The sequence below is a fragment of the Agelaius tricolor genome, unplaced genomic scaffold, assembly GCF_023055355.1.
Source record: "Agelaius tricolor isolate 1412-34295 unplaced genomic scaffold, bAgeTri1.0.p SCAF_16, whole genome shotgun sequence".
NCBI lineage: Eukaryota > Metazoa > Chordata > Aves > Passeriformes > Icteridae > Agelaius > Agelaius tricolor.
In genome coordinates, this window is record NW_027269276.1 from 17,275,450 (window position 1) to 17,301,358 (window position 25,909).

The 25,909-nt window shown below is 58.4% G+C and overlaps 3 protein-coding genes across 15 annotated transcripts; 1 reads left to right on the forward strand and 2 right to left on the reverse strand.

Moving 5' to 3' along the window:
• The first annotated feature begins 514 nt into the window (after nucleotides 1–514).
• CYP11A1 (cytochrome P450 family 11 subfamily A member 1) lies at nucleotides 515–9,328 on the forward strand. Its single transcript, XM_071441872.1, has 9 exons — nucleotides 515–795; nucleotides 2,607–2,762; nucleotides 3,742–3,935; nucleotides 5,556–5,759; nucleotides 6,585–6,745; nucleotides 7,403–7,569; nucleotides 7,702–7,780; nucleotides 8,698–8,889; nucleotides 9,206–9,328. Exons 1-9 carry the CDS (start codon nucleotides 515–517, stop codon nucleotides 9,326–9,328), a joined length of 1,557 nt encoding a protein of 518 aa, XP_071297973.1.
• CCDC33 (coiled-coil domain containing 33) lies at nucleotides 6,432–15,300 on the reverse strand. Of its 9 annotated transcripts, none has more exons than XR_011681491.1 (10): nucleotides 14,603–15,300; nucleotides 13,876–14,042; nucleotides 12,671–12,884; nucleotides 12,221–12,342; nucleotides 12,014–12,136; nucleotides 11,829–11,886; nucleotides 11,458–11,528; nucleotides 11,049–11,132; nucleotides 9,923–10,536; nucleotides 6,432–9,765 (listed from the first exon to the last, which is right to left on the reverse strand). XR_011681491.1 is itself a non-coding variant. In XM_071441859.1 (10 exons), the coding sequence occupies exons 1-10, from the start codon at nucleotides 14,922–14,924 to the stop codon at nucleotides 10,396–10,398; spliced, it is 1,245 nt and encodes a 414-aa protein (XP_071297960.1). In that variant the 5' UTR covers nucleotides 14,925–15,300; the 3' UTR covers nucleotides 6,432–10,395. The 9 variants fall into 9 exon arrangements, 8 of the variants coding, with proteins under 8 accessions (XP_071297960.1, XP_071297959.1, XP_071297956.1 ...); XM_071441859.1 differs by having other exon boundaries at nucleotides 6,432–10,536; nucleotides 12,671–12,860; nucleotides 13,876–13,984; nucleotides 14,018–14,042; XM_071441858.1 differs by having other exon boundaries at nucleotides 6,432–10,536; nucleotides 13,876–13,984; nucleotides 14,018–14,042.
• A 2,719-nt stretch (nucleotides 15,301–18,019) lies between these two features.
• On the reverse strand, nucleotides 18,020–25,716 carry LOC139597000 (uncharacterized). Of its 5 annotated transcripts, none has more exons than XM_071441873.1 (3): nucleotides 24,782–25,716; nucleotides 19,943–20,058; nucleotides 18,020–19,857 (listed from the first exon to the last, which is right to left on the reverse strand). In XM_071441873.1, the coding sequence occupies exons 1-3, from the start codon at nucleotides 24,886–24,888 to the stop codon at nucleotides 19,601–19,603; spliced, it is 480 nt and encodes a 159-aa protein (XP_071297974.1). In that variant the 5' UTR covers nucleotides 24,889–25,716; the 3' UTR covers nucleotides 18,020–19,600. The 5 variants fall into 4 exon arrangements, with proteins under 5 accessions (XP_071297974.1, XP_071297978.1, XP_071297975.1 ...); XM_071441877.1 differs by having other exon boundaries at nucleotides 19,943–20,395; nucleotides 24,699–25,716; XM_071441874.1 differs by having other exon boundaries at nucleotides 18,020–20,395; nucleotides 24,699–25,716.
• Nucleotides 25,717–25,909: the final 193 nt, after the last annotated feature.

The following is a 25,909-nucleotide window of genomic DNA, read 5'->3' on the forward strand; positions in this document are numbered from 1 at the left end:
TTGGGGTTTGGGATCTGGGGTTTGGGATTTGGAGTTTGGGATCTGGGATTTGGAGTTTGGGGTTTGGAATTTGAGGTTTGGGATTTGGGATTTGGGGTTTGGGATTTGGGATTTGGAGTTTGGGGTTTGGGGTTTGGGATTTGGCGTTTGGGGTTTGGGACGGAGCCCTGGAACGCCGGGCCCGCCCCGGGGCACGTGAGGCGCCCCCAGCAGTGGCACCGCGGGTGTCCCCAAGGCCGCCCCCGCTGGGTGACCCTGGCAGGCGGCCCCCAAGGCTGTCCCCGCCCGGGGTGCCCTGCCCCGTGCCTCGTTATCATTTTTGGGGCACATCCCGCCCTTCTCCCAAGGCCACCCCCGCGGTGTCACCTGTCCCGGGGCCGGTTTGGGGCGGGCTGCGCCACCCCCGGCGGTGTCGCTGTCGCGGGGGGCTGTCCCGGGCGGGAGGCGGGCGGGAGCAGCTCCGGGAGCTCGGGATAAGAGCGAGGCCGCCGCGTCCCTCCGGGCCACCCTCCCCATGCTCGCCCAAGCTGTCACCAAGGCCGGAGCCCTGCGGGGATGTCCCCGAGCCGCAGCCGCGCCGTGTCGCCGGCTCGGCGGGGCTGCGGGCGCTGTCGCCCCGGCTGTCCCCTCGGCTGTCCCCCCGGCTGTCCCCTCGGCTCCCCGGCCCTTTAACCAGGTGCCGGGCGAGTGGCGGGCGGGCTGGCTCAACCTGTACCGCTTCTGGCGGGAGGGCGGCCTCAGCAACCTGCACCTCAGCATGGCCGGCAAGTTCCGCCGCTTCGGGCCCATCTACAGGTCAGGTGGCCCTGTCCCCTCCTCGTGTCCCCTCCCTGTGTCCCCTGCCCGGTCCTCTCTCTGTGTACTCTCCCCGTGTCCCCTCCCTGCATCCCCTCCCTGCATCCCTTCCCTCTGTCCCCTTCCCGTGTCCCCTCCCCGATCCTCTGCCCGTGTCCCCTCCCTGTGTCCCCTCCCTGCATCCCTTCCCTCTGTCCCCTTCCCGTGTCCCCTCCCCGATCCTCTGCCCGTGTCCCCTCCCTGTGTCCCCTCCCTGATCCTCTGCCCGTGTACTCTCCTCGTGTTCCCTCCCGTATCCCTTGCTCGGTCCCCTGCCTCTGTCCCCTCCTGTGTCCCCATCCTCTGTCCCCTCCCATGTCCCCTCCTGTGTCTCCTGCCCCGTCCCCTGCCCCTGTCCCCTGCCCTCTCCCCGTGTACTCTCCTCTTGTCCCCTCCCTGTGTCCCCTCCCCATGTCCCTTCCCTGTGTACCCTACCCCTGTGACCCCTCCAGTGTCCCCAGCTCGTGTCCCCTCCCCGGGTCCCTTCCCCGTGTATTCTCCCTGTCTACCCTGCCCCTGTCACCTCCCTGTGTCCCCTGCCCAGTCCTCTGCCCCTGTCCCCTCCCGTGTCCCCTCCCTGTGTCCCCTCCCCAATCCTCACCCTCTGTCCTCACCCTGTGTTCTCTCCCCGTGTCCCCTGCTTGTATCCCCTCCCATATCCCTTGCTAGGTCCCCTGCCCCTGTCCCCTCCCATGTCCCCTGCCCATGTCCCCTGCTCATTTTCCCACCCCCTGTCCCCTGTCCGCTGCCCATGTCCCCTCCCCACGTCACCTCCCCGGTCCTCTGGTTGTGTCCCCTCCCTGTGTCCCCTCCCTGTGTCCCCTGCCTGGTCCTCTCCCCATGTCCCCTGCTTGTGTCCCCTGTCCCTGTCTCCTGCCCATGTCTCCGGCCTCTGTCCCCTGCCCCTGTCCCCTCCCTTTGTCCCCTGCCTGGTCCTCTCCTGGTGTCCCCTCCCTGTTTCCTTTGCCCGGTCTCCTGCTTGTGTCCCATCTCTGTGTCCCCTGCCAATGTCCATTGCCCGTGTCCCCTCCCTGTGTCCCCTCCCTGTGTCCCCTCCCCGTGTCCCCTCCCTGTCCCCTGCCCTGTCCCCAGCCCGGCCACTTTCCCCATCCGGGGCTGAGCTGCTGGAGGAGCCTGGCCCAGCTTGGGGACACCGTGAGGGACAAGAGGGGAGGGGACAGGGACTGAGGGACAGGAGGGGACAGGTCCTGTGCCCAGGGAGGGGACAGGGACTGAGGGGTGGGAGGGGACAGGTCCTGTCGGTGAGGGGGGACAGTCCCCGTGCCCAGGGAGGGGACAAGGTCCTGTGCCCTGGGAGGGGACAGGGATTGAGGGTGAGGGGGACAGTCCCCATGCCCAGGGAGGGGACAGGGACTGTGGGACAGGGGCCTGTGGATGTGGGATTTGGGGATAACGGGGACAGGACAGGACGTTGCCAGTGGGACAGAACATTGCCATGGGGACAGGACAGGACAATACCATAGGGGACAGACAGGACATTGCCATGGGGACAGAACACTGCCATGGAGATAGGACAGGACAGGACAGGATAGGACATTCCCATGGGGACAGGACATTGCTATGGGGGACAGGACACTGCCATACGACAGGACACTGCCATGGGGACAGGACACTGCCATAGTGACAGGACAGAACACTGCCATGGGGACGGGACAGGACATTCCCATAGGGACAGGACACTGCCATGGGTCCAGGACACTGCCATGGGGCCAGGACCCCCCAGGGCAGGGGTGCTGACCTTGTGTCCCCAGGGAGAAGCTGGGCACCTACGAGAGCGTGAACATCGTCACTCCCAGGGACGCGGCCACGCTGTTCCAGGCCGAGGGGGCCCTGCCCGAGCGCTTCCGCGTCCCCCCCTGGGTGGCCTACAGGGACTTCCGCAACAAACCCTACGGCGTGCTGCTCAAGTGAGTGCCACCCCAAAAACCCCAAAAACCCCAAAAACCCCAAAAACAGAGCAGGGACCCAAACCCTACGGCGTGCTGCTCAAGTGAGTGCCACCCCAAAAACCCCAAAAACCCCAAAAACCCCAAAAACAGAGCAGGGACCCAAACCCTACGGCGTGCTGCTCAAGTGAGTGCCACCCCAAAAACCCCAAAAACCCCAAAAACCCCAAAAACAGAGCAGGGACCCAAACCCTACAGCGTGCTGCTCAAGTGAGTGCCACCCCAAAAACCCCAAAAACCCCAAAAACCCCAAAAACAGAGCAGGGACCCCAAACCCCACAGCGTGCTGCTCAAGTGAGTGCCACCCCAAAAACCCCAGAAACAGAGCAGGGACCCCAAACCCCACAGCGTGCTGCTCAAGTGAGTGCCGACCCCAAAAACGGGCTCCTCAAGGGAGAGGGGATGCCAAACCCTACGGCGTGCTCCTCAAGGGAGTGGGGACTCCAAAAATGGAGCGGGGACCCCAAACCTGGACTCCTCAAGGGAGTGGGGACCCCAAATCCAAGCTCCTCAAGGGAGTGCCCACCCCAAATCCCCTCCACTGAGTGCCCACCCCAAGTCCCCAGGAGTGGGGACCCCAAATCCGGGCTCCTGACACTCCTCAAGTGATTGGGGGACCCCAAATCCCCTCCAGTGAGTGGGGACCCCAATTCAACTCAAGCCAGTGGGGATCCCAACTCCAGGCCCCTCAAATAAGTGGGGACCCCAAATCTGGGCTCCTGATGCTTCTCAAGTGAGTGGAGACCCCAAATCACCTCCAGTGAGTGGGGACCCCAAATCACCTCCAGTGATTGGGGACCCCAAACCCAGGGGGTGCCTCAAGTGATTGGGGGACCCCAAATCCAGGCCCAGCCACGCCAGTCCCAGCGCAGGGCGCGGCCGGAGGGCCCTGGGGACATTGTCCATGCTCTGGGGGTGACAGCGGCGTGTCCCCGCGCAGGACGGGCGAGGCGTGGCGCTCGGAGCGGCTGCTGCTCAACAAGGAGGCGCTGGCCCCCGCGGCCGTGCCCAGCTTCGTGCCCCTGCTCAGCGCCGTGGGCGAGGATTTCGTGCGGCGCGCGCGGGCCCAGGCGCGGCTCAGCGGCTGCTGGAGCGGGGACTTCAGCCAGGAGCTCTTCCGCTTCGCCCTCGAGTGTGAGTGACAAAAAAACACATAAGAAGCCCGAAAGGAGCTCCAAAAAACCCAAAAAAACCCTCAAAAAATACCAAAAACCAAAAACCCCCCCAAAACCCCAAAAGAATCCCAAAAGAACCCCCCAAAAAACCAAAAAAAAAACTCCCCCAAAAAACCCAAACCTAAAAAAGCCCCAAAACAAAACAAAAAAAAAAACCCAAAAATTCCAATGCCCCCTAAAAAAAACCCAAAACCCAAAAAAAAACCCCAAACAAAAAAACCCAAAAAAATCCCAACGCCCCCCCCAAAAAAACCCAAAACCCTCAAAAAACCCTAAAACCCCACCCAAAAACATCAAAAAACCCTCCAAAAACTCCAACCTCCCCCAAAAACCCCAAAAAGCAAAAAACCCCCAACAAGCCCCTCCACAAAAACCCAAAAACCCCAAAAACCAAAAAAACTCCCACAATCCCCCCCCAAAAAAAACCTCCAACCCTCCCCAAAAAACTCCAAAACACCCAAACCCCCAAAACCCCGGAAGAACACACAAAAAAACAAAAACAAAACCCCCCCAAACCCCCAAAATCCCCACCACCCCTGGCCTGAGGGATTGGCCAATGCAGAGTGAAGAAGGGTGTCCCCTCCCATGTAGGATGTCCCCTATGTCCCCTCCCCATGTAGGATGTCCCCTCCCCGTGTGGGCTGTCCCCTCCCCATGCGGGCTGTCCCCTCCCCATGTAGGATGTCCCCTCCCCGTGTGGGCTGTCCCCAGGGCCCCCCACTCTGCTGACACAGCAGCCATGTGTCCTTCACTGGCCACCAGCTAGTGACAATGCCAGCCCCTCAGGGACAAACAGGAGGCCAGGCCAGGCCTCCATGGCCACAGCAAGGCTGGAGATGGCCTTGGGGACAGGGACGTGTCCCTGACGGTCACTGGGAGGGCCTGGGCCAGGTCTCCATGGCCTTGGGGACAGGGACAGGTCCCTCAAAGTCACTTGGAGCACTTGGGGCTGGTCCCTGTGGCCATGGGACACTGTGAGGGACTGGCCATGGGGACAGGGACAGGGACAGGGACAGGACATGGCCCTGACTGTCCCCGTCCCCAGCAGTGTGCCACATGCTGGAGAGGGAGTGCCTGGGACTGGTCCCTGTGGCCTTGGGGACATGTCCTTGACTGTCCCTGTCCCCAGCAGTGTGCCACGTGCTGTATGGGGAGGTCCCTGTGGCCATGGGGATGGGGACAGGGATGGGGACACATCCCTGACTGTCACTGTCCTGTCCCCAGCGGTGTGCCATGTGCTGTATGGGGAGCACCTGGGGCTGGTCCCTGTGGCCATGGGGACGTGTCCCTGACTGTCCCTGTCCCCATCCCCTGCCACACGCTGTACAGGGAGGTCCATGTGGCCAAGGGGATGGGGACAGGGACAATGACAATGACACGTCCCTGACTGTCTCTGTCCCCTGCCATGTGCCACGTGATGTAAAGGGAGGTCCTTGTGGCCATGGGGACATGTCCCTCATGGTCCCTGTCCCTGTCCCTGTCCCCAACCATGTGCCACGTGCTGTACGGGGAGCGCCTGGGGCTGGTCTCTGTGACCATTGGGACAATGACAATGACACGTCCCTGTCCCTGTCCCCAGCGGTGTGCCACGTGCTGTACGGGGAGCGCCTGGGGCTGCTGCAGGATTTCGTGCAGCCCGAGGCTCAGCGCTTCATCGAGGCCGTGTCGCGCATGTTCCACACCACGGCGCCCATGCTGTACCTGCCGCCCACGCTGCTGCAGCGCCTGCGCAGCCACACCTGGCGCCAGCACGTGCAGGCCTGGGACGCCATCTTCTACCAGGGTCAGTGCCACCACCCCTGCCACCACCCCTGCCGCCTCTGGGGACACCTCACCCTGCCACCTTGCCCTGACACCTCACCCTGCCACCTTGCTTTGTCATCTCTCCCTGCCACCTCGGGGGACACCTTGCCCCATCACTTCACCCTCCCACCTCACCCTGCCACCTCTAGGGGCACCTCACCCTGTCACCTTGCCCTGCCACCTTGTCCTGCCACCTCTGGGGACACCACACCCTGTCACCATGCCCTGCCACCATGCCCTGTCACCTCTGGGGACACCTCATCCTGCCACCTTGCCCTGTCACCACACCCTGTCACCTCACACTGCCACCTCTGGGGACACCTCCGGGGACACCTCGTCCTGCCACCTCGTCCTGCCACCTCAATCTGTCACCTCTGGAGACACCTCGCCTTGTCACCTCCCCCTGTCACCTCTGGGGACACCTCACCCTGCCACCTCTATGGTCACACCGTAACCATTTCTTCACCTCTCACCTTTTCCCACTTCATGCCACAGATGCCTCAAACCATCCGAAACCACCCCTGACGAATCCCACTGCAGCCCACCTTCCATCCTTCCACTTCTCCAAAATTCCCGACCTTTCTCACAAACCCACCCTCCAAAACTCATTCCCAATCCAACTCCTCTCTCTTTACCATCCTCTTCCAGAACATTCCTAAATCAATGTTTCTTACCTCAAAATTTACACATTAATATTAAAATCTCCTACAAATCCATTTCCCACACGCTGACACCTCCCGGGGCAGTGACACTGATGTCCCCTCCTGCCCCGCGGTGTCCCCGTGGTGTCCCCGTGTCCCCTCAGCGGACAAGTGCATCCAGAACGTGTACCGGGACCTGCGGCTGCGGCGCAAGAGCCGCCAGGAGCACGTGGGCATCCTGGGCAACCTCATCCTGCGCGACAAGCTGCCCCTGGATGACATCCGCGCCAGCGTCACCGAGATGATGGCAGGAGGGGTGGACACGGTGCGGCCTGGGGACGGGACAGGGACAAGGGCCTGGCTGGGGCGGGGAGAAGGTCCTGGACTGGACGGGGAGAAGGTCGTGGGTGGTGTTGGGACAGGCAGGGAGAAGGTTCTGGATTGGGCAGGGAGGAGGTCCTGGGTGGTGCTAGGACAGGCAGCGAGAAGGTCCTGGGTGGGGCAGGGAGAAGGCTGTGGTTGGTGTTGGATGGGCCAGGGAGAAAGTCCTGGCTGGTGATGGGTGGGACAGGGAGAAGGTCCTGGATTGGGCAGGGAGAAGGTCCTGGATGGGGCTGGGTGGGGCAGGGAGGGAGAAGGTCATGCCTGGTGCTGGTTGGGTCAAGGGGAAGGTCCTGGGTGGTGTTACGTGGAGCAGGAAGAAAGTCCTGGTTGGGGCAGGGAGAAGGTTCTGGGTGATGTTGGGACAAGAAGGGAGAAGGTCCTGGTTGGTGCTGGTTGGGACAGGGACAAGGTCTTGGGTGGTGCTGGGTGGGGCAGCACCAAGCTGGGCAGGAGAAGGTCCTGGCAGCTCTGAGCAGGTCCTGGCAGTTCTGGGCCAGCAGGAGCAGGTCCTGGCAGGGCTGAGCAGGTCCTGGCAGGGCTGAGCAGGTCGTGGCAGGGCTGAGCAGGCCGTGGCAGCTGTGTCCCCTGTGTCCCCCAGACGTCCATGACCCTGCAGTGGGCCATGCTGGAGCTGGCACGGGCCCCGGGCGTGCAGGAGCAGCTGCGGGCTGAGGTCCTGGCAGCCAAACGCGAGGCGGGCGGCGACCGCGAGAAGATGCTGAAATCCACACGGCTGCTCAAGGCCGCCATCAAGGAGACACTCAGGTGAGGAGGAGGAGGAGGAGGGGCTCAGGTGAGGAGAAGTGGCACAGATGAGGAGGAGGAGGGGCTCAGGTGAGGAGGACACGCCCTTCCTCCCCCGAGTGTCCCCAAGGCCCCGGTGTCACTGTCGCGCAGGCTGCATCCGGTGGCCGTGACCCTGCAGAGGTACACCACGCACGAGGTCATCCTGCAGGACTACCGCATCCCGCCCGGGGTGAGGGGACACCGGGACACCGGGACACGGGGACATGGGGACAGGGGGGACAGAGGGAGAGGGGGACATGGGGATGTGGGGAGAGAGGGACACAGGGAAATGGGGACAAGGGGGACATGGGGACACGGGAATGTGGGGACATGGGAACATAGGGACATGGGGACATGGGGACACAGGTATGGTGGTGACATGGGGACAGAGGGGACATGGGACATGGGGAGATGAGGACACAGGGAGATGGGGACATGGGGACACAGGGATGTGGGGACACGAGGACATGAGGACATGATGATTCAAGGACATGAGGACACAGGGACATGGGAACATGAGCACATGAGGACACGGGGACATAAGGACACGAGGACATGAGGACATGAGGACAGAGGGGCATGAGGACATGGGGATGCGGTGACACAGTGACACGGTGACACGATGCCCCTGCTCCCTGCGGGACATGGGGACATGAGGGGACACAGAGATGCAGGGAAGCAGGGACATGAGGACACAAGGACACAGGGACACGAGGACATGGAGATACAAGGACACGAGGACACGGGGTCATGGGGACATGGGAACATGGGAACATGGGAACATGAGGACACGAGGACGTGAGGACATGATGATACAAGGGCACGAGGACATGGGGACATGAGGACACAGGGACATGGGGAAACAAGGACATGAGGACATAAGGACATGAAGATACAAAGACACAAGGACATGGGGACATAGGAACATGGGGACATGAGGACAAGAGGACATGAGAACATGGGGACGTGGGGACATGGGGAAGCAGCAATGTGGAGACACAGGGACACAAGGATACAAGGACATGGTGACAGGGTGACACGGTGACAGGGTGACACGGTGACAGGGTGACATGGTGACACGGTGCCCCTGTCCCCGCCGCTCCGCAGACCCTGGTGCAGGTGGGGCTGTACGCCATGGGCCGTGACCCCGCCGTGTTCCCGCGGCCCGAGCGCTTCCTCCCGCAGCGCTGGCTGCAGGCCGGCCCCAAACCCTTCCTGGGGCTCGGCTTCGGCTTCGGGCCCCGGCAGTGCCTGGGCCGGCGCATCGCCGAGCTGGAGATGCAGCTCTTCCTCATGCACGTGAGTGGCCCCTGTCCCCAGCGCCGGGGACAGTGCTGCGGTGGTGGGGTCTGTCCCACGGGGTCCCCAACATGAGAGGGCAGTGCGGTGGCCATGGGGTCCATCCTGCAGAGTCCCCGACACAAGGGGACAGCGCGGTGGCTGTGGAGTCTGTCCTGGGGGGTCCCCAATGGGAGGGGACAGCGCAGTGGCCGCAGGGTCCATCCAATGGAATCCTGGTTTGGCTCGGCTCAGAGTGGCCCCGAAGGTCACCCTGGGCCTTGCTCCAGTGTCCCCAAAGCCCCCCAGCCCCCCGGTCGTGTCCCCTCCACCCCAGATCCTGGAGAACTTCAAGATCGAGACCATGCGGGCCGTGGAGATCGGCACCAAGTTCGACCTGATCCTGATCCCGGACCGGCCCATCCAGCTGACCCTGCGGCCCCTCGAGGGCCAGCCCTGAGGAGGGGGCACCCCGGGGACACCCCCACGTCCCCCGCGGTGGCGTTTGGGGACAGTGGGGACGCTCCCGGGGCCATGGCCTCGGCTCAAGGCTGCGCTTTGCGGGGCAGACAAAGCGGGGCCGCCCCGCGGGGAGGGGGATTTGGGGGGGGTGGGGGATCCCTTCTGGCTGCCGGGGGTCCCACTGAGCTCCCTCGAGCCTCTGGAATGTCCTGGAGCCTCTGGAATGTTCTGGAATGTTCTGGAATGTTCTGCCTGGCCTCCGCTCCATGGGAAAGGCGCCCGCGGGGTCAGGGCAGGGGGGCAGCGCCTGGGGGGGCTCGGAAAGGGCCTGAAGGGTCTGGGGGCACAGGGGGGCACCCATGGGGGGAACCCGCCCCCTCTGGGGTGGGCAGGGGACACCGGGGACACCGGGGACACCGGGAACACTGGGGGACACTGAGGGACACTGGGGACACTGGGGACATCGGGGTCAGTGGGGACACTGGGGAAATTGGGGACCCTGAGGGAAACTGGGGACATTGAGGGACACTGGGGACATTGGGGTCAATGAGGACATTGGAGACATCGGGGTCACTGGGGACATTGGGGACACTGGGGACCCTGAGGGAAACTAGGGACACTAAGGGACACTGGGGACATTGGGGTCAGTGAGGACATTGGGACACTGGGGACATTGAGGGACACTGGGGACATTGGCGTCAGTGGGGACACTGGGGACACTGAGGGTCACTGGGAACACTGGGGACATTGGCGGTCATTGGGGTCACGGGATACACTGGGGGTCACTGGGGGTCATTCCCAGGGGAGGGCTTGGGGTGGGCAGGGGGACACTGGGGGTCATTGGCAGTCACTGGCGACACTGAGGGACACCAGGGGACACTGAGGGACACCAGGGGACACTGAGGGACACCAGGGGGCACTGGGGGTCACTGGGGGTCATTCCCACGGGAGGGCTTGGGGTGGGCAGAGGGACACTGGGGACAACGGGGACATTGGTGGTGACTGAGACCCTGGGTACACTGGTGTCACTGTAGGGTGACCGGTGTCACTGTAGGGTCACTGTTGTCACTGTAGGGTCACTGTAGGTCCCCGGTGTCCCCGGTGTCCCCTGTCCCTGCTCACCAGGGCCAGGCCATGCTCCCGCTCCCGCAGGCGCGTCCCCAACTCCTGCTGGCCCCGGGCCCAGCTCCGGGCGGCCTCCTGCAGCTGGGACAGACCCCACACGGGCTGGGACTGACCCCAAACCGCCATGGGAGACCCCAAAACGGGCCAGGGGACCCCAAACCACTATGGGGAATCCCGAACCGCGATGGGGGATCCCAAAACGGGCCGGGGGACCCCAAAACGGGCTCTGGGACCCCAAAATGGGCTGAGTGACCCCAAATCACTTTGGGTGACCCAAAACGCCCTGGACTGAAACCTCACTGGGGGACCCAACCGCGCTGGGTGGCCCCAAAACACGATAGATGACCCTAAAACGCTCTGACTGACCCCAAACCACGCTGGGTAACCCCAAACCGCATCAGGTGATCCCAAAACACACTGAGTGGCCCCAAAACCACACTGGGTAACACTAAAACATGTTGGATGACCCAAAATGCTCTGGGTGACCCCAAAGGACACGGGGTGACCCTAAACCGCGCCAGGTGGACCCCAAACCACCCTGGGTGACCCCAAACCCCTGTGGGTGACCCCAAACCCCTGCCCGCGGTGCCCACCTGCCTCTCCAGCGCCCGGGCCCGGCCCTGCTCCCGCTCCAGCCGCGCCAGCAGCTCCAGCTTCTCACCGGGCCCCGGGAGCCGCTGCGGGCACGGGAGCGCCGGGTCGGGATCGGCCCCGCGCCGCTGCCACCCCCGGGCCGTGTCCGGCTGTCCCCGCTGGCACACACGGGGCCGTGTCCCCTCTGTCCCCGCTGCCACCCCCGTGTCCCCTCTCTCCCCAGCGCCACCCCCGTGTCCCCTCTGTCTCCAGGTCACCCCCGGGCCGTGTCCCCTCTGTCCCTGGTGACCTGTCCCCTCTGTCCTGTCTGTCCCCGGTGCCACCCCCGGGCCGTGTCCCCTCTGTCCCGGTGTCCCCCCTCTGTCCCCTCTGTCCCGGTGCCACCCCCGTGTCCCCTCCCGCTCTCACCGCGGCCCGGGCGGGTCGGGCCGGCTCCTCCCGCAGCCGCTTCTGGGCCAGCAGCGCCGCCAGGGTGGCATCTGTGGGGTGGCACCTGTGAGGTGGCGCCTCTGGGGGGACAGCGGGGACATTGTCCCGTGTCCCTCCCTGGGCGGGGACAGGGGGACAGCGAGCCCCGGCTTCTGCCGTGCCCGGGGCTGGGGAATGAGGGAACCCCTGCCACGGGGGGGACAGGGAGGGCTGGGGACATCTCTGAGGGTTGGGGACATCCCTGAGTGTCTCTGTCCCCTCCTGCCCACCCATGGGTCCCTCCTGCCCACCCCGGACCATCCCGGGGACAGTTGGGGCCCCCCCGAGTGTCGCTGTGCCCCCGCACGCACCCGCGGCTCTCTCGGCGCTCCTGTCCCGCAGCAGCAGCCGCTCCATGGCCTCGATCACCTGGGCACAGGGCACGGCTGTCCCCGTGTCCCCAGCACCGCGCCAGGGCTCCGTGCCCAGCCCGTGCAGGGCCGGGGAGGGGCTGGCAGTGTCCCCAGACCCGTCCTTGTCACCCGGGCCGTGTCACCTTGTCCTGCTGCCGCAGCGCCCGCTGCAGCGCCCCGGCCTCGGCCGCCCTGTCCTGGCAGCGCCTCAGTGCCAGCTGCTGCCGCCGCTGGAGCAGCACCAGCTCCTTCTCGCGGTCGTTCTTCTGCGGGAGAAGCCCCGGGAGTGCCGGGCACGGCCCCGAGCCCCGGGGCAGCCCCGGGTGCCCGCGGTGCCAGCGGGGCCGTACCCGGATCAGCTCGTTCTGCAGCCGCTGCACCCGGTCCCGCAGTGCCCGCAGCTCCAGCGCGCCCGCCTCCAGCTCATGGGACAGGGTGGCTGCGGGGACAGCCCTGTCACCACCCAGGGTGGCTGCGGCGACAGCCCTGTCACCACCCAGGGTTGCAGTGCCCAGCGTGGCCCTGCCCAGCCCCAGGGTGACACGCCACATCCCGGTCACCCACACAGAGTGGCAGTGCCATCATGTCCTGCCTGTCCCCAGGAGGATGTGCCTTGTCCTGGTCACCCACCCAGGGTGGCAGTGCCCAGCATTTCCTGCCTGTCCCCAGGGTAATGTGCCTTGTCCCCATCACCCGCGCAGGGTGGCAGTACCCCGCATGTCCTGCCCGTCCCCAGGGTGACACGCCATGTCCCTGTCACCCGGCAGGGTGGCAGCGCCCTGCCCGTGCCCGGCACGCACCCAGCCTGTCCAGCAGCTCGTCCCGGCTCAGCACGTCGGTGTCGGTGCCGCGGAGCTGCTCCGGCTCCCGCAGCCGGGCCAGGCTGTGCCGCAGGTGCCCGTTCTCCGCCTCCAGGCTGGCGACACGGCGGCGCAGGGACAGCAGGTGCCCCGCCATCCTCTGCAGCGCCAGGCGGTGCCTGCCACCCCCCTGGGGACCAGAGCAGGGCTGGCACTGCTGGGCAGAAAGGGATGTCACCCCGGAGAGGGACAACCCCCCTGGTCCCAGGGAATGGCTCAGGATGAGCATCAGACACACCATGGGGGAGCTGAGAGATGCGCAGATTGTCCCCTGCTCTTGGCACCATTCATCCATCCATGGATCCATGGATCCATCCATCCATCCATGGATCCATCCATCATCCATCCATCCATGGATCCATCCATCCATCCATCCATCCATCCATCCATGGATCCATCCATCATCCATCCATCATCCATCCATCCATCCATGGATCCATCCATCCATCCATCCATCCATCCATGGATCCATCCATCCATCCATCCATCCATCCATCCGTCATCCATCCATCCGTCCATCATCCATCCATCCGTCCATCATCCATCCATCCATCATCCATCCACCCTTCCTTCTGTCCTTCCCAACCTTGTCCTGTCCTTCTACTTCCCCATCTCCCTCTTTTCCCTTTTTTCCCATCCACCTCCTGTGGAATCTCCCAGGGATGTGGGGTTGGACCTGGGACCCCCAAACTCGGAGATTTTTGAGGATTTCCAGCTCTTTAACAGAGGGATGGGGTGAAGAACAACAGAGGGATGAACATTCCCAAAGATTCTCCTGGATTTTTTGCCTCATGTGTGGCTGGAGATGCTGGGGAAGGGGGAAGAATTCCTGAGGCATTATCCTGGATCCCCTTGGGAAGGATCCTGGCAGCCATGGGACCTTGGCCAGAGGAGCCACGTGCCTTGGGAATGACCTCAGGAACGGCCTTGGCCACCGGCCTGGCGGGAAGTGACAGCCCTGGGGGACCCTGGGGACAGGGAAAGGTGGGCAGGAGAAGCCAGAGGCTCCAGTCCTTCCTCCTCATCTGCCGGGAATGGGGAAATCCAGGAATCGCTTCATTCCCGAGATGAACAGCAGCCAAGCCCGGGGCTGTCCCCTCCCAGGCCGCCCTGGGGACATCGCTGTCCCCCCCCGTGTCACTCACCGGCTCCTGGGGGTGTCCCGTGCTCTCCTGGGAATGGCCAGGGACAGCCGGGGCAGGCCAGCGTTCCGAGGGGGGCTCCAGGCTCGGGATGTTCCCGTGCCTCCGGAGCGGCTCCTGCGCGGGCAGGGCCCGGCCCGGGGCTGGCAGGGACATCCCGGGGGACACGGCTGGCAGGGACAGGGGGGACAGCAGGGACACGGGGGGCAGCAGGGTGAGGGTGTCCCAGTCCTGTTCCTGTTCTCCCATTCCCGATCCTGCCATGTCCCATTCCTGATACCACCCTGTCCCCTTCCCAATCCCAGTGCGTCCCATTCCCGATCCCAATTCCCATTCCCAATCCCAGCTTTCCCATTCCCATTCCTGTCCCCATTCCCATTCCCTGTCCCAGTCCCGTTCCACTTCCCTGTCCCAATCCTATTCCCATTCCCATCCCTGATCCCACCATGTCCCATTCCCATTTCCCATCCCTAATCCCATTCCTATTCCCTGTCCCAACCCTATTCCCATTCCCTGTCCCAATCCTATTCCCATTCCTGTCCCTGATCCCACTGTGTTCCATTCCCATTCCCATTCCATCCCTGTTCCCCTTCCCATTCCCTGTCCCAATCCCATCCCCATTCCCAATCCCATCCCTGATCCTGCTGTGTCCCATTCCCATTCCCGAACCCACGCCCTTCCCAAACAATTCCCAGGAACCCCTGGAATCCCGGGGATCCCGGGCACTCACGGGGCGGTGCCGGGAGTGCAGCGGGAGCCGGAGCCGCCGTTCCCGGGACGTTTTCCCCGCCGTTCCCGGGATGTTTTCCCGGAGCCGCCGTTCCTGGGATGTTTTCCCCGCCGTTCCCGGGATGTTTTCCCGGGATGTTTTCCCCGCCGTTCCCGGGGCCCGCGCGGCTCCCGGCGCCGTTGCCACAACAGAGCGGAACCGGCCCTGGGCAGCCCCGCCCCGGAACGGCTCCGGTCCCAGCCCCGCGGGGATCCCAAATCACGGGGGATCCCGAAAAACACCACCGGGATCCCAAATCCGCACGGGGAATTCCAGGGGTCATCCCGAAATCCACCCGGGGCAATTCCAGGTGATCCCAAAATCCATATGGATGAATTCCAGGGACACCCCGGGGATTCCAAAATCCACACAAGGCAATTCCAGGGGTGATCCCGAAATCCACCCGGGGCAATTCCAGGTGATCCCAAAATCCACATGGATGAATTCCAGGGACACCCTGGGGATCCCAAAAACCACCCAGGTGATCCCAAAACCCACATGGGGAAACTCCTGGGGATCCCACAATCCACACGGGGCAATTCCAGGGTTGATCCCCAAATCCACATGGATGAATTCCAGGGACACCCCAGGGATCCCAAAATGCGTACAAGGGAATTCCAGATGACCCCAAAATCCACACTGGGGAATTCCAGGTGACTCCAAACTCCACAAGGATAAATTCCAGCCCCACCCCGATCCCTGCCCACCCCAGCCCGCTTTGGGGTTGATTTCCCCGCAGTTTTTGGGATTTTCCAGGCATTTTCCGCTCCATCTTTCCCCCGAATTCCCCTCGGATTTCTCGGCGCCGCCGCTTCCTGCGGGAGGCCGGGATGAAAGGCCGGGAACGCAGCTTTGAAATTCCACTTTTGAATATTTATTCCTTTTTTCCCTGATCTTTCCCGAGCCTCTGAAGCTCTGGGATCCTTTCATCCCTTCCCGCTCCTTTCCACATTTGCTCATCCCGAATATTTATCTTTTTTCTTTCGTTTTTTCCCCTAATATTTGTTTAACAAATCGCTCCGTGGGGTTTCTGTGGATCCCTCTGCAGGCGGGATGGGAAATCGACCTCAAAACCACCCCAGAAGGCCCCAAAGTGCCCCCGAAACTGGAGAATTTGGGGATATTTTAGGGATAGCGGAGGGAAAGCAAGGTTTTCTACATTTTCCACCTTTTTTCCCAGATTTCCCCACATTTCCCCCCATTTTTCCCATATTTTTCCCACATTTCCCCTGTTTTTCCGGGATTTTCTCCATGTTTTTCCCCACATTCATCTCCTCCCTCATTTTTGCCACATTTCCCCTTATTTCTCCAGATTTCCTCCCATTTCCCCCCACATTTTTCATGGATTTCCTCCTATTTTCCCCACTTCTTCCCCACATTTTTGCCCCATTTTTCCCCATTTTCCCACATTTCCCCACTTTTCCCTCCTGTTTTTCCCAGATTTTCTCTACATTTTTCCACATTTTCCCCCTATTTCCCCATATTTCCTCACATTTCCCCCACATTTTTTGGCATTTCCTCCCTATTTTTCCAGGATTTCCCCCACATTTTGCCCCACATTTTTCCCACATTTCCCCCTTATTTTTCCCAGATTTTCCTCCCATTTCCCTCCACAATTTTCCTCACATTTCCCCCACGCTGTCCCTCCCTTTTTTGTCACATTTTCCCCCATTTTTCCACATTTCCCCCCTATTTTTCCCAGATTCTCTCCTCATTTCCCCCCCATTTCCCCCAGATTTTCTTCCTCCCTTTCCCTCCACTTTCCCCCTATTTTTTCCCAAATTTTTCCCCTATTTCCCTCCGATCCCACCCCTGATCCCACAGGAATATCTGAGCAAATGAAGACATCCCAAATGCTCCAGGGCCTCACGAGCTGTTGTGACAGGTGAAAAAAAAAGGAAAAATGGAATTTTTCCCCCTCTCTGATCTCCTTTAATCCTCATTTCCCCCTTTTTCCCTCAGATATGTAAATGGAAGCTTATCCCATCTTCCCAACAATTGGGCAATTAGGGCCTCGTGGGATTATCCCGGAATTATCCCGGGATTATCCCGCTGAGCCAGGAAATCCCAATGGGGAAAACCCGGGGAAAATGGAGAGGGAAATGGGGAGAAAATCTGGGAAAAGTAGAGGGGAAATGGGGGGGAAATGTGGGAAAAAAAGCGGGGGGGGAAATTTGGAGAAAATGGGTGGAAAATCTGGGAAAATGTGGGGGGAAAATTAAGGAGGAAATCTGGGGAAAATTGAGAGGAAAATGGGGGGAAATGTGGGGAAAATCCGGGAAAAATCTGGGAAAATGTGGGGGAAATGTGGGAAAAATAGGGGGGAAATGGGGCGGGTGAATTGTGCGAAAAAGGGGGGTAAATATGGGGAAATTCCAGGGAAAATGGAGGGGGGGAATCTGGGAAAAATTGGGGGGGGAAATGAGGAAAAATGAAGGGGAAATTGTGAAAAATGTGGGGAAAATGGGGAAGGAATGAGGGGAGAAATGAGGGGGTAAATGGGGGAAAATGAGGGGGAAATGTGGGGAAAATCCGGGGAAATGGGAGGGAAATGTGGGGGAGAATGTGGGGGGGAAATTAAGGGGGAAATCTGGGAAAAATTGAGGGGAAAATGGGGAAAAAATTGGGAAAATGGGGATGGAATGGGAGGGGGAATTAGGGGGAAAGTGAGGCTAAAATGGGTGAAATGGGGAGAAATGTGGGAGAATGTGGGGAAAATACAGATAAAATGGGGAGAAATCTTGGGGGGAAATGGGGGAAAATGGGCGGAGAAATGTGGGAAAAATGAGGGGGAAAATTGGTGGAGGAATGAGGGGAAAATGTGGGGAAATGGGGGGAAATGGGAGGAAACTGGGAGGAAATGGGTTGGAAAATATGGGGGAAATGGGGGACAAAGGTGGAATAAATGAGGGAGGAATGAGGGGGAAATTGGGTGAAAATGAAGAGAAAATAGGGGAGGAATATGGGGGAAAATGGGGTGGAAATTAGGGGAAATGAGGGGAGGGAATGGGGGGGAAATGGGGGGGGAAATGTGGGGGAAATGTGGGAGGAATGAGGGGGGGGAAATGGGTGGAAAATGGGGGAAAAATGTTGAATAAATGTGGGAGGAACGAGGGGGGGAATGTGGGGGGGGAATGAGGGGGGAATTGGGGGAAATGGGGAGAAAATAGGATGGAAAATATGGGGAAAATGGGGGAGAAATGTGGAATGAATGAGGGAGGAATGAGGGGAAAATGGGTGGAAAATGGGGAAAATGAGGGGGAAATTGGTGGAGAATGTGAGGGAAATGGGGGAAATGTGGGGAAATGGGGAAAATGGGAGAAATGAGGGGGGAAATATGGGCAGAATGTGGGAAATGGGGGGAGAATGTGGGGAGAATGAGGGAGGGGGTGGGAGATAAATTACTGTGGAAATGAGGGAAAAATGGAGGAGGAATGGGGGGAAATGGGAGAAAATGAGTGGAAATAGGGGAAAGATGGGGAAAAGGGAGAAATGGGGGGAAATCCGGGAAAAACAGGGAGGAAACCCCAAAATCCGGTGGGGAAAGTGCTGTTTTTCCCTCCTACCCCTGAAATGCCGGCGTTTTCCCAATTCCCGGGGGGATAAAAATTGAATATTTTGGCGGTTTCGGCCCTCAGCCCTGGGGTTTATCTGATGGAAGCCGGGCTGAACTCGCTCATCGCGGCTCCAGGCCGGAGTTAATTGGATCGGGGTTAATTGGGAGCGTTCCCGGAGCTGGGGCTGCTGATAGCGGCGGTTTGTGGGATCTGAGAGGCGCTGGAATCCTCCCCGTCCCGCCTGCGAGGCTGAGATAACGCTCGGGGGGAGCTCGCCTCAAAGAAAGTCGGGAAAATGAAAGGGAAAATGGGAAAAAGGGGAAGGAAAGGAGGAAAAAAAATTGAAAGGAAATAAGAGAAAAAAAAGAGAAGGAAAAGAGGAAAAAAAAAGAAAAAAGAGGGAAGGAATGGAAAGAAGAAAAAAAAAAGGAGGGATAAAATGAAGGAAAAGAGAGGAAAGGGGGGAAAAGGAAAAAGGGAAAGGAGAAAAAATGAAAGGAAAGGAGAAAGAAGAAAGGGAGGGAGAAAATGGAAATGAAAGGAAAGAAGGGGAAAAAGAGGGGAGGAAAGGAAAGAAAAAAGAGGAAAGGGGAAAAAGGAGAAAAGGAAAGGAGACAAAAAGGGAAGGAAAGGAGAGAGAAAAAAAGGAAGGAAAAAAGGAAAAGGAAAGGAAAAAAGGGAAGGAAAAAGGAAAGAAAAAAGAGGAAAGGGGGGAAAAAGAAAAAAGGAAAGGAGAAAGAAAGGGAAGAAAAAAGGAAAAAGGAAGGAAAGAAGGGGAAAAAAGAGGGGAAAAAAGGAAAGAAAAAAGAGAAAAGGGGGAAAAGGAACTAAGAAGAAATAAAAGAGAAAAGGAGGAAAAAGAGAAAGGAAAGGAAAGAAAAAGGAAAGAAAAAAGAGGAAAGGAGAGAAAAAAGGGGCAGCCCCATGAGGAGAGGATCACCCCAAATCCCTCCTGGGATCAGACCGGGGTTCCGGGGTCACCCCAAATCCCTCCTGGGACGGAGCCGCGGTTCCGGGGCCGTTCCCAGCCCCGCTGTGCCCCTGTCCCAGCCTTGTCCCCAAATGTCCCGGGGGCTTTTCCCGTCCCCAGCCCAGCGGGGGCACCGCGGGTGGGTTCGGGGTTCGCTGTGGCCCCTGCGTGACGTCAGCTCATTAACGGGAGCCTTTAATTAATCAGGGCTGCGTCCCCACCCCAAAGCGCCGTTCCCGCCGCGCCTGGCCGCTAGATGGCGCTGGAAGATCAGCCTCACCTTCATCCTCATCTTCATCCTCATCTTTATCTTCATCCTCCTCATCTTCATCCCCATCACCTTCATCCTAATCCTTCATCTTCGTCTTCATCCTCATCCTTCATACCCATCCTCATTTTCATCCTCATCCTCCTTCATCTTCATCCCCATCCTCATCCTTTATCCTCATCCTCATCTTCATCTTTATCCTCATCTTCATCCTCATCCCCATCCTCATCTTCATCCTCATGCTCATCTTCATCTTCATCCTCATCCTCAACCTCAACCTCATCCTCATCTTCATCCCCATCCTCATCCTCATCTTCCTCTTCATCCTCATCTTCACCCTTCATCCTCATCTTCCTTTCGTCCTCAACCTCATCCTCATCCCCATCTTCATCTTTATCCTCATCTTCATTCTCATCTTTACCTTCGTCCCCATCCTCATCCCCATCCTCATCTTCCTCTTCGTCTTTATCCTCATCCTCCATCGTCATCTTCCTTCTCATCTTCACCTTCATCCCCATCCTCATCCTCCTCATCCTCATCTCTATCCTCATCCTCCTTCATCTTCATCCCCATCCTCATCTTTATTCTCACCCTCATCTTCATCTTCCTCTTCATCCCCATCCTTCCTCGTCATCCTTCATCTTTCATCCTCATCCTTCATTGTCATCTTCATCCTCATCCTCATCCTCACCTTCATCCCCATCCTCATTTGCATCTTCCTCCTCATCCCCATCCCCATCCTCACCCTCACCCTCATTCTCCTTCATCTTCATCGTCACCCTCATCCTCATCTTCATCTTCCTCCTCATACTTGTCTCCATCCTCATCCTCCTTCATCTTCATCCCCATCCTCAGCTTTATTCTCACCCTCATCTTCATCTTCCTCTTCATCTTTATCCTCATCCTTCATTGTCATCCTCCTCCTCACCCTCATCCTCATCCTCATCTTCATCTTCATCCTCATCCTCATCCTCCACACCCCTCTCCCCTCCCCTCCCCATTTCCCTCCCCCTCCCCGGGGCCGATTTTTGGGCCGATTTCCGGCGCTTTTCGCCCATCTCCCCTCTCCTTTTTATCTACGGCCGTGCCTGGAACAAAACACCGGCGACAGGAGGGAAAAAACAACAAATAAATAAATTTCAACACCCCAAAAAAAAAAAATCAAACCCCCCCCAAAAAAATTAATTAACACCCCCCCCAAAAAAAAAATCCTTTTTTTCCCCCTCCGGCAGCCCCAGGGCCGTAAATCCCGGCAGGTCAGGGGCGAGGGGGGGTGGGAAGGGAGAGGAAGGCTCGGAGGAGGAGGAGGAGGAGGAGAACAAATGTTTGAAGAGGCTGCAGAAAAAAATCCGCCCCCGCGATCGTTAAGTGCTGCTGTAAATTATTCATCGGGAGAGGCTCGGGAGAGGCCGCGAAACGCGGGCAGGGAAAAAGGGGAAATTCGGGATGTGGGGGGAAAGGACTGGGGGGAGAAAATCCCGAAATGGGATCGGGGAGTCGCGATTTCCTCTTTTTTGGGGGTTTTGGGGGGTTTTTTTAGTGTATTTTTATTTTTTAATTAAGCCATTAAGGAGCGGATCCCGAGGATTTATCCCAGGAAAACACGGGCAGGGAAAAAAAGGGAAATTTGGGATCGAGAGGGTTTAAGGATTGGGGGGGATGGATCCCAAATGGGGATCGAGGAGGGCGATTTCCCTCTTTTTTAAATTTTATTTTTATATTTTTTAGGGCTTTTTTTCATGTTTTAATGAAGCCATTAAGGAGCAGATCCTGAGGATTTATTCCCAGAGAGGCCGGGAAAACACGGGAAGGGAAAAAGGAGAGAAATTGGGATCGGGGGTGGGGGAGGAAAGGATTGGGAGGAAAAATCCCAAAATGGGATTGGGGGGGAGGGCGATTTCCCCCTTTTAAAATTTTATATTTAGGGGGTTTTAATTTTTTAAAATTATTTTTTAATGAAGTCATTAAGGAGCAGTTCCCGAGGGTTTATTCCCAGGAAAACACGGGCAGGGAAAAAAGGGGAATTTGGGATCGGGGATGGGGAGAAAGGATTGGGGGGAATAACCCCAAAATGGGATCGGGGTGCTGCGATTTCCCCTTTTTAAATTATTTTAAATTCCTTTTTTATGTTTTAATGAAGGAGCAGATCCTGAGGATTTATCCCTGGAGAGGCCAGGAAACACAGGCAGGGAAAAAGGGGGAATTTGGGATCGAGAGGGGGAAAGGACTGGGGGGGAGAAATCCCAAAATGGGATCGGGGAGATGCGATTTCCTATTTTTCAATTATTTTAAAATTTTTTTTGTGTATTTTTAAGATTTTCAATGAAGCCATTAAGGAGCAGATCCTGAGGATTTATCCCAGGAAAACACGGGCAGAATAAAAGGGGAAATTTGGGATCGGGAGGGCGAGGTGGGGTAAAGGATTGGGGGGAAAAAATCCCAAAGCAGGAACGGTGGGGCGATTTCCCATTTTTAATTTTTTAAAATTTTTTTAGTGTATTTTTGTCATTTTTAATGGAGCCATTAAGGAGCAAATCCCGAGGGTTTAACCCAGGAAAACAAGGGGATAAAACAAGGAAAAAAAGGGGAGAATTTGGAATTGGGGGGGCACAAAGGATTCGGGGACAATCCCAAATGGGGCTCGGGGAGCGCAGCAGAGCCGCCATTTCCCCGGTTTTATTTAATTTTTAATGATTTTAGAGCATTTCTGTCATTTTTGCCGGAGCCGCGGGCAGCGCCGGGAGCGGGGCTTGATCAGGAGGGGCCGCGAGGGGAGAAGTGACAGCGCTGTGATCCCCGTGGTGTTCCCGAGCTGTCCCCGTGGTGTTCCCGAGCTGTCCCCGAGCTGTCCCTGAGGTGTCCCTGAGGTGTCCCCGAGGTGTCCCCGAGGTGTCCCCGGGGTGTCCCCGAGCTGTTCTTGGGGTGGGGTCACTGGGAGCTGTCCCCGGGGTGTCCTTGGGGTGCGCCCGCACTGTCCCCGCTCTGTCCCCAAGCTGTGGTCCCCGAGGTGTCCCCGAAGTGTCCCCGAGCTGTGATCACCGGGAGCTGTCCCCTGGGTGCGCCTGAGGTGTCCCTGAGGAGGAGCTGTCCCCCACGTTGTCCCTGGGGTGGGATCACTGGGAGTTGTCCCCCACCTGTCCCCGGGGTGCCCCTGGGCTGTTCCTGGGATGTCCCAGCAGTGTCCCCAAGCTGTGATTCCCCCAATGTGTCCCCGAGCTGTGATCACCGGGAGCTGTCCCCAAGCTGTCCCCGAGGTGTCTCAGAGCTGTGATCCCCGAGTTGTGATCCCCGCTCTGTCCCCGAGCTGTCCCTGAGCTGTCCCCAGGCTGTGATCCCCAGGAGCTGTCCCCGAGCTGTCCCCAGGAGCTGTCCCCGAGCTGTCACTGCTCTGTCCCCGAGCTGTAATTCCCCCGAGGTATCCCCGAGCCGTCCCCTGGGTGTCCCTGAGCTGTCCCCCACCTGCCCCTGGGCTGTTCCTGGGATGTCCCGGTGGTGTCCCCAGGCTGTGATCCCCGTGAGGTGTCCCTGAGGTGTCTCCGAGCTGTGTCCGGGGTGTCCCCGAGGTGTCCCCGAGGTGTCCCCGAGGTGTCTCCAGGGTGCGACCGGGGTGTGATCCCTCGGCTGTCCCCAGGGTGTCCCCAATCTGTGATCGCCGGGAGCTGTCCCTGCTCTGTCCCCGGGCTGTGATCCCCGGGAGCTGTCCCTGCTCTGTCCCTGGGCTGTGATCACCGGGAGCTGTCCCTGCTCTGTCCCTGGGCTGTGATCACCGGGAGCTGTCCCCGCGCTGTCCCCGGGCTGTGATCACCGGGAGCTGTCCCCGCGCTGTCCCCGCGCTGTCCCCGCCCCGGGGGTGGCGTGTCCCCATTAGCAGGGTGTCACTCCCGATTACGGCCGGCGCTGGCAGGAGATGGCTCTGCCAGGCGGCAGCGACGGAGTGACAATAATTCCTGCTTCGGGCGAGAGGGGAGGGAACAGGGAAAAACAGGGGGAAAAACGGGGGAAAACCAGAGGAAAACCAGGGAAAAACCAGGAGGAAAACAGGGAAAAAGCAGGGGGAAAACCATGGAAAAAACAGGGAAAAAAACATGGGAAAAGGGGCCGGGGAAGGGGGGAAATGCTCATCCCAACAGCAGCTGGGTTGGAAAAGGGAAAATATCCATGGAAAATATTCCTGGGCTCCTGTTGGTGCATTTAGGCTGGAAAAGGGAAAATACCCATGGAAATGATTTCCTGGGATGTTGCTCCTCCCCATGGCTCTGGTGGCATTTTGGGGACCTGGATTTTGGATGAAGGAGACGCTAAAAAATAAAAAAAAAAAAAAAGGCACTGGAATGACAAGGAGGAGCTGGAAGGAAAGGAGAGAGAAAAAAAGGAAGGAAAAAAGGAAGGAAAAAGGAAAGAAACAAGAGGAAAGGGGGGAAAAAGAAAAAAGGAAAGGAGAAAGAAAGGGAAGAAAAAAGGAAAAAAGGAAGGAAAGAAGGGAAAAAAAAGAGGGGAAAAATGAAAGAAAAAAGAGGAAAGGGAAAAAGGAACTAAGAAGAAATAAAAGAGAAAAGGAGGAAAAAGAGAAAGGAAAGGAAAGAAAAAGGAAAGAAAAAAGAGGAAAGGAGAGAAAAAAGGGGCAGCCCCATGAGGAGAGGATCACCCCAAATCCCTCCTGGGATCGGATCGGGGTTCCGGGGTCACCCCAAATCCCTCCTGGGATCAGACCGGGGTTCCGGGGTCACCCCGAATCCCTCCTGGGACGGAGCCGCGGTTCCGGGGCCGTTCCCAGCCCCGCTGTGCCCCTGTCCCAGCCTTGTCCCCAAATGTCCCGGGGGCTTTTCCCGTCCCCAGCCCAGCGGGGACACCGCGGGTGGGTTCGGGGTTCGCTGTGGCCCCTGCGTGACGTCAGCTCATTAACGGGAGCCTTTAATTAATCAGGGCTGCGTCCCCACCCCAAAGCGCCGTTCCCGCCGCGCCTGGCCGCTAGATGGCGCTGGAAGATCAGCCTCACCTTCATCCTCACCTTCATCCTCACCTTTATCTTCATCCTCCTCATCTTCATCCCCATCACCTTCATCCTAATCCTTCATCTTCGTCTTCATCCTCATCCTTCATACCCATCCTCATTTTCATCCTCATCCTCCTTCATCTTCATCCCCATCCTCATCCTTTATCCTCATCCTCATCTTCATCTTTATCCTCATCTTCATCCTCATCCCCATCCTCATCTTCATCCTCATGCTCATCTTCATCTTCATCCTCATCCTCAACCTCAACCTCATCCTCATCTTCATCCCCATCCTCATCCTCATCTTCATCTTCCTCTTCATCCTCATCTTCATCTTCCTTTCGTCCTCAACCTCATCCTCATCCCCATCTTCATCTTTATCCTCATCTTCATTCTCATCTTTACCTTCGTCCCCATCCTCATCCCCATCCTCATCTTCCTCTTCGTCTTTATCCTCATCCTCCATCGTCATCTTCCTTCTCATCTTCACCTTCATCCCCATCCTCATCCTCCTCATCCTCATCTCTATCCTCATCCTCCTTCATCTTCATCCCCATCCTCATCTTTATTCTCACCCTCATCTTCATCTTCCTCTTCATCCCCATCCTTCCTCGTCATCCTTCATCTTTCATCCTCATCCTTCATTGTCATCTTCATCCTCATCTTCATCCTCATCCTCACCCTCTCCCTCCCTCTCTCCCGCTCCGTCCTTCTCCTCCTCCTCCTCCTCCTCCTCCTCACTCTTCCCTTCTTCCTTCCAGGAACCCTCTCCCCTTCCTGCACCTTCCCCCCGTGCTGCATCCCCCCTCATCCTCATCCTCATCCTCATCCTCATCCTCATCCTCATCCTCATCCTCATCCTCATCCTCATCTTCATCCTCATCCTCATCTCCATCTCCATCTTCATCTTCATCCCCATCCTCAACTTTATTCTCATCCCCATCCTCATCTTCATCTTCCTCTTCATATTTATCCTCATCCTTCATTGTCATCTTCATCCTCATCCTCACCTTCATCCCCATCCTCATTTGCATCTTCCTCCTCATCCCCATCCCCATCCTCACCCTCACCCTCATTCTCCTTCATCTTCATCGTCACCCTCATCCTCATCTTCATCTTCCTCCTCATACTTGTCTCCATCCTCATCCTCCTTCATCTTCATCCCCATCCTCAGCTTTATTCTCACCCTCATCTTCATCTTCCTCTTCATCTTTATCCTCATCCTTCATTGTCATCCTCCTCCTCACCCTCATCCTCATCCTCATCTTCATCTTCATCCTCATCCTCATCCTCCACACCCCTCTCCCCTCCCCTCCCCATTTCCCTCCCCCTCCCCGGGGCCGATTTTTGGGCCGATTTCCGGCGCTTTTCGCCCATCTCCCCTCTCCTTTTTATCTACGGCGGTGCCTGGAACAAAACACCGGCGACAGGAGGGAAAAAACAACAAATAAATAAATTTCAACACCCCAAAAAAATAAAT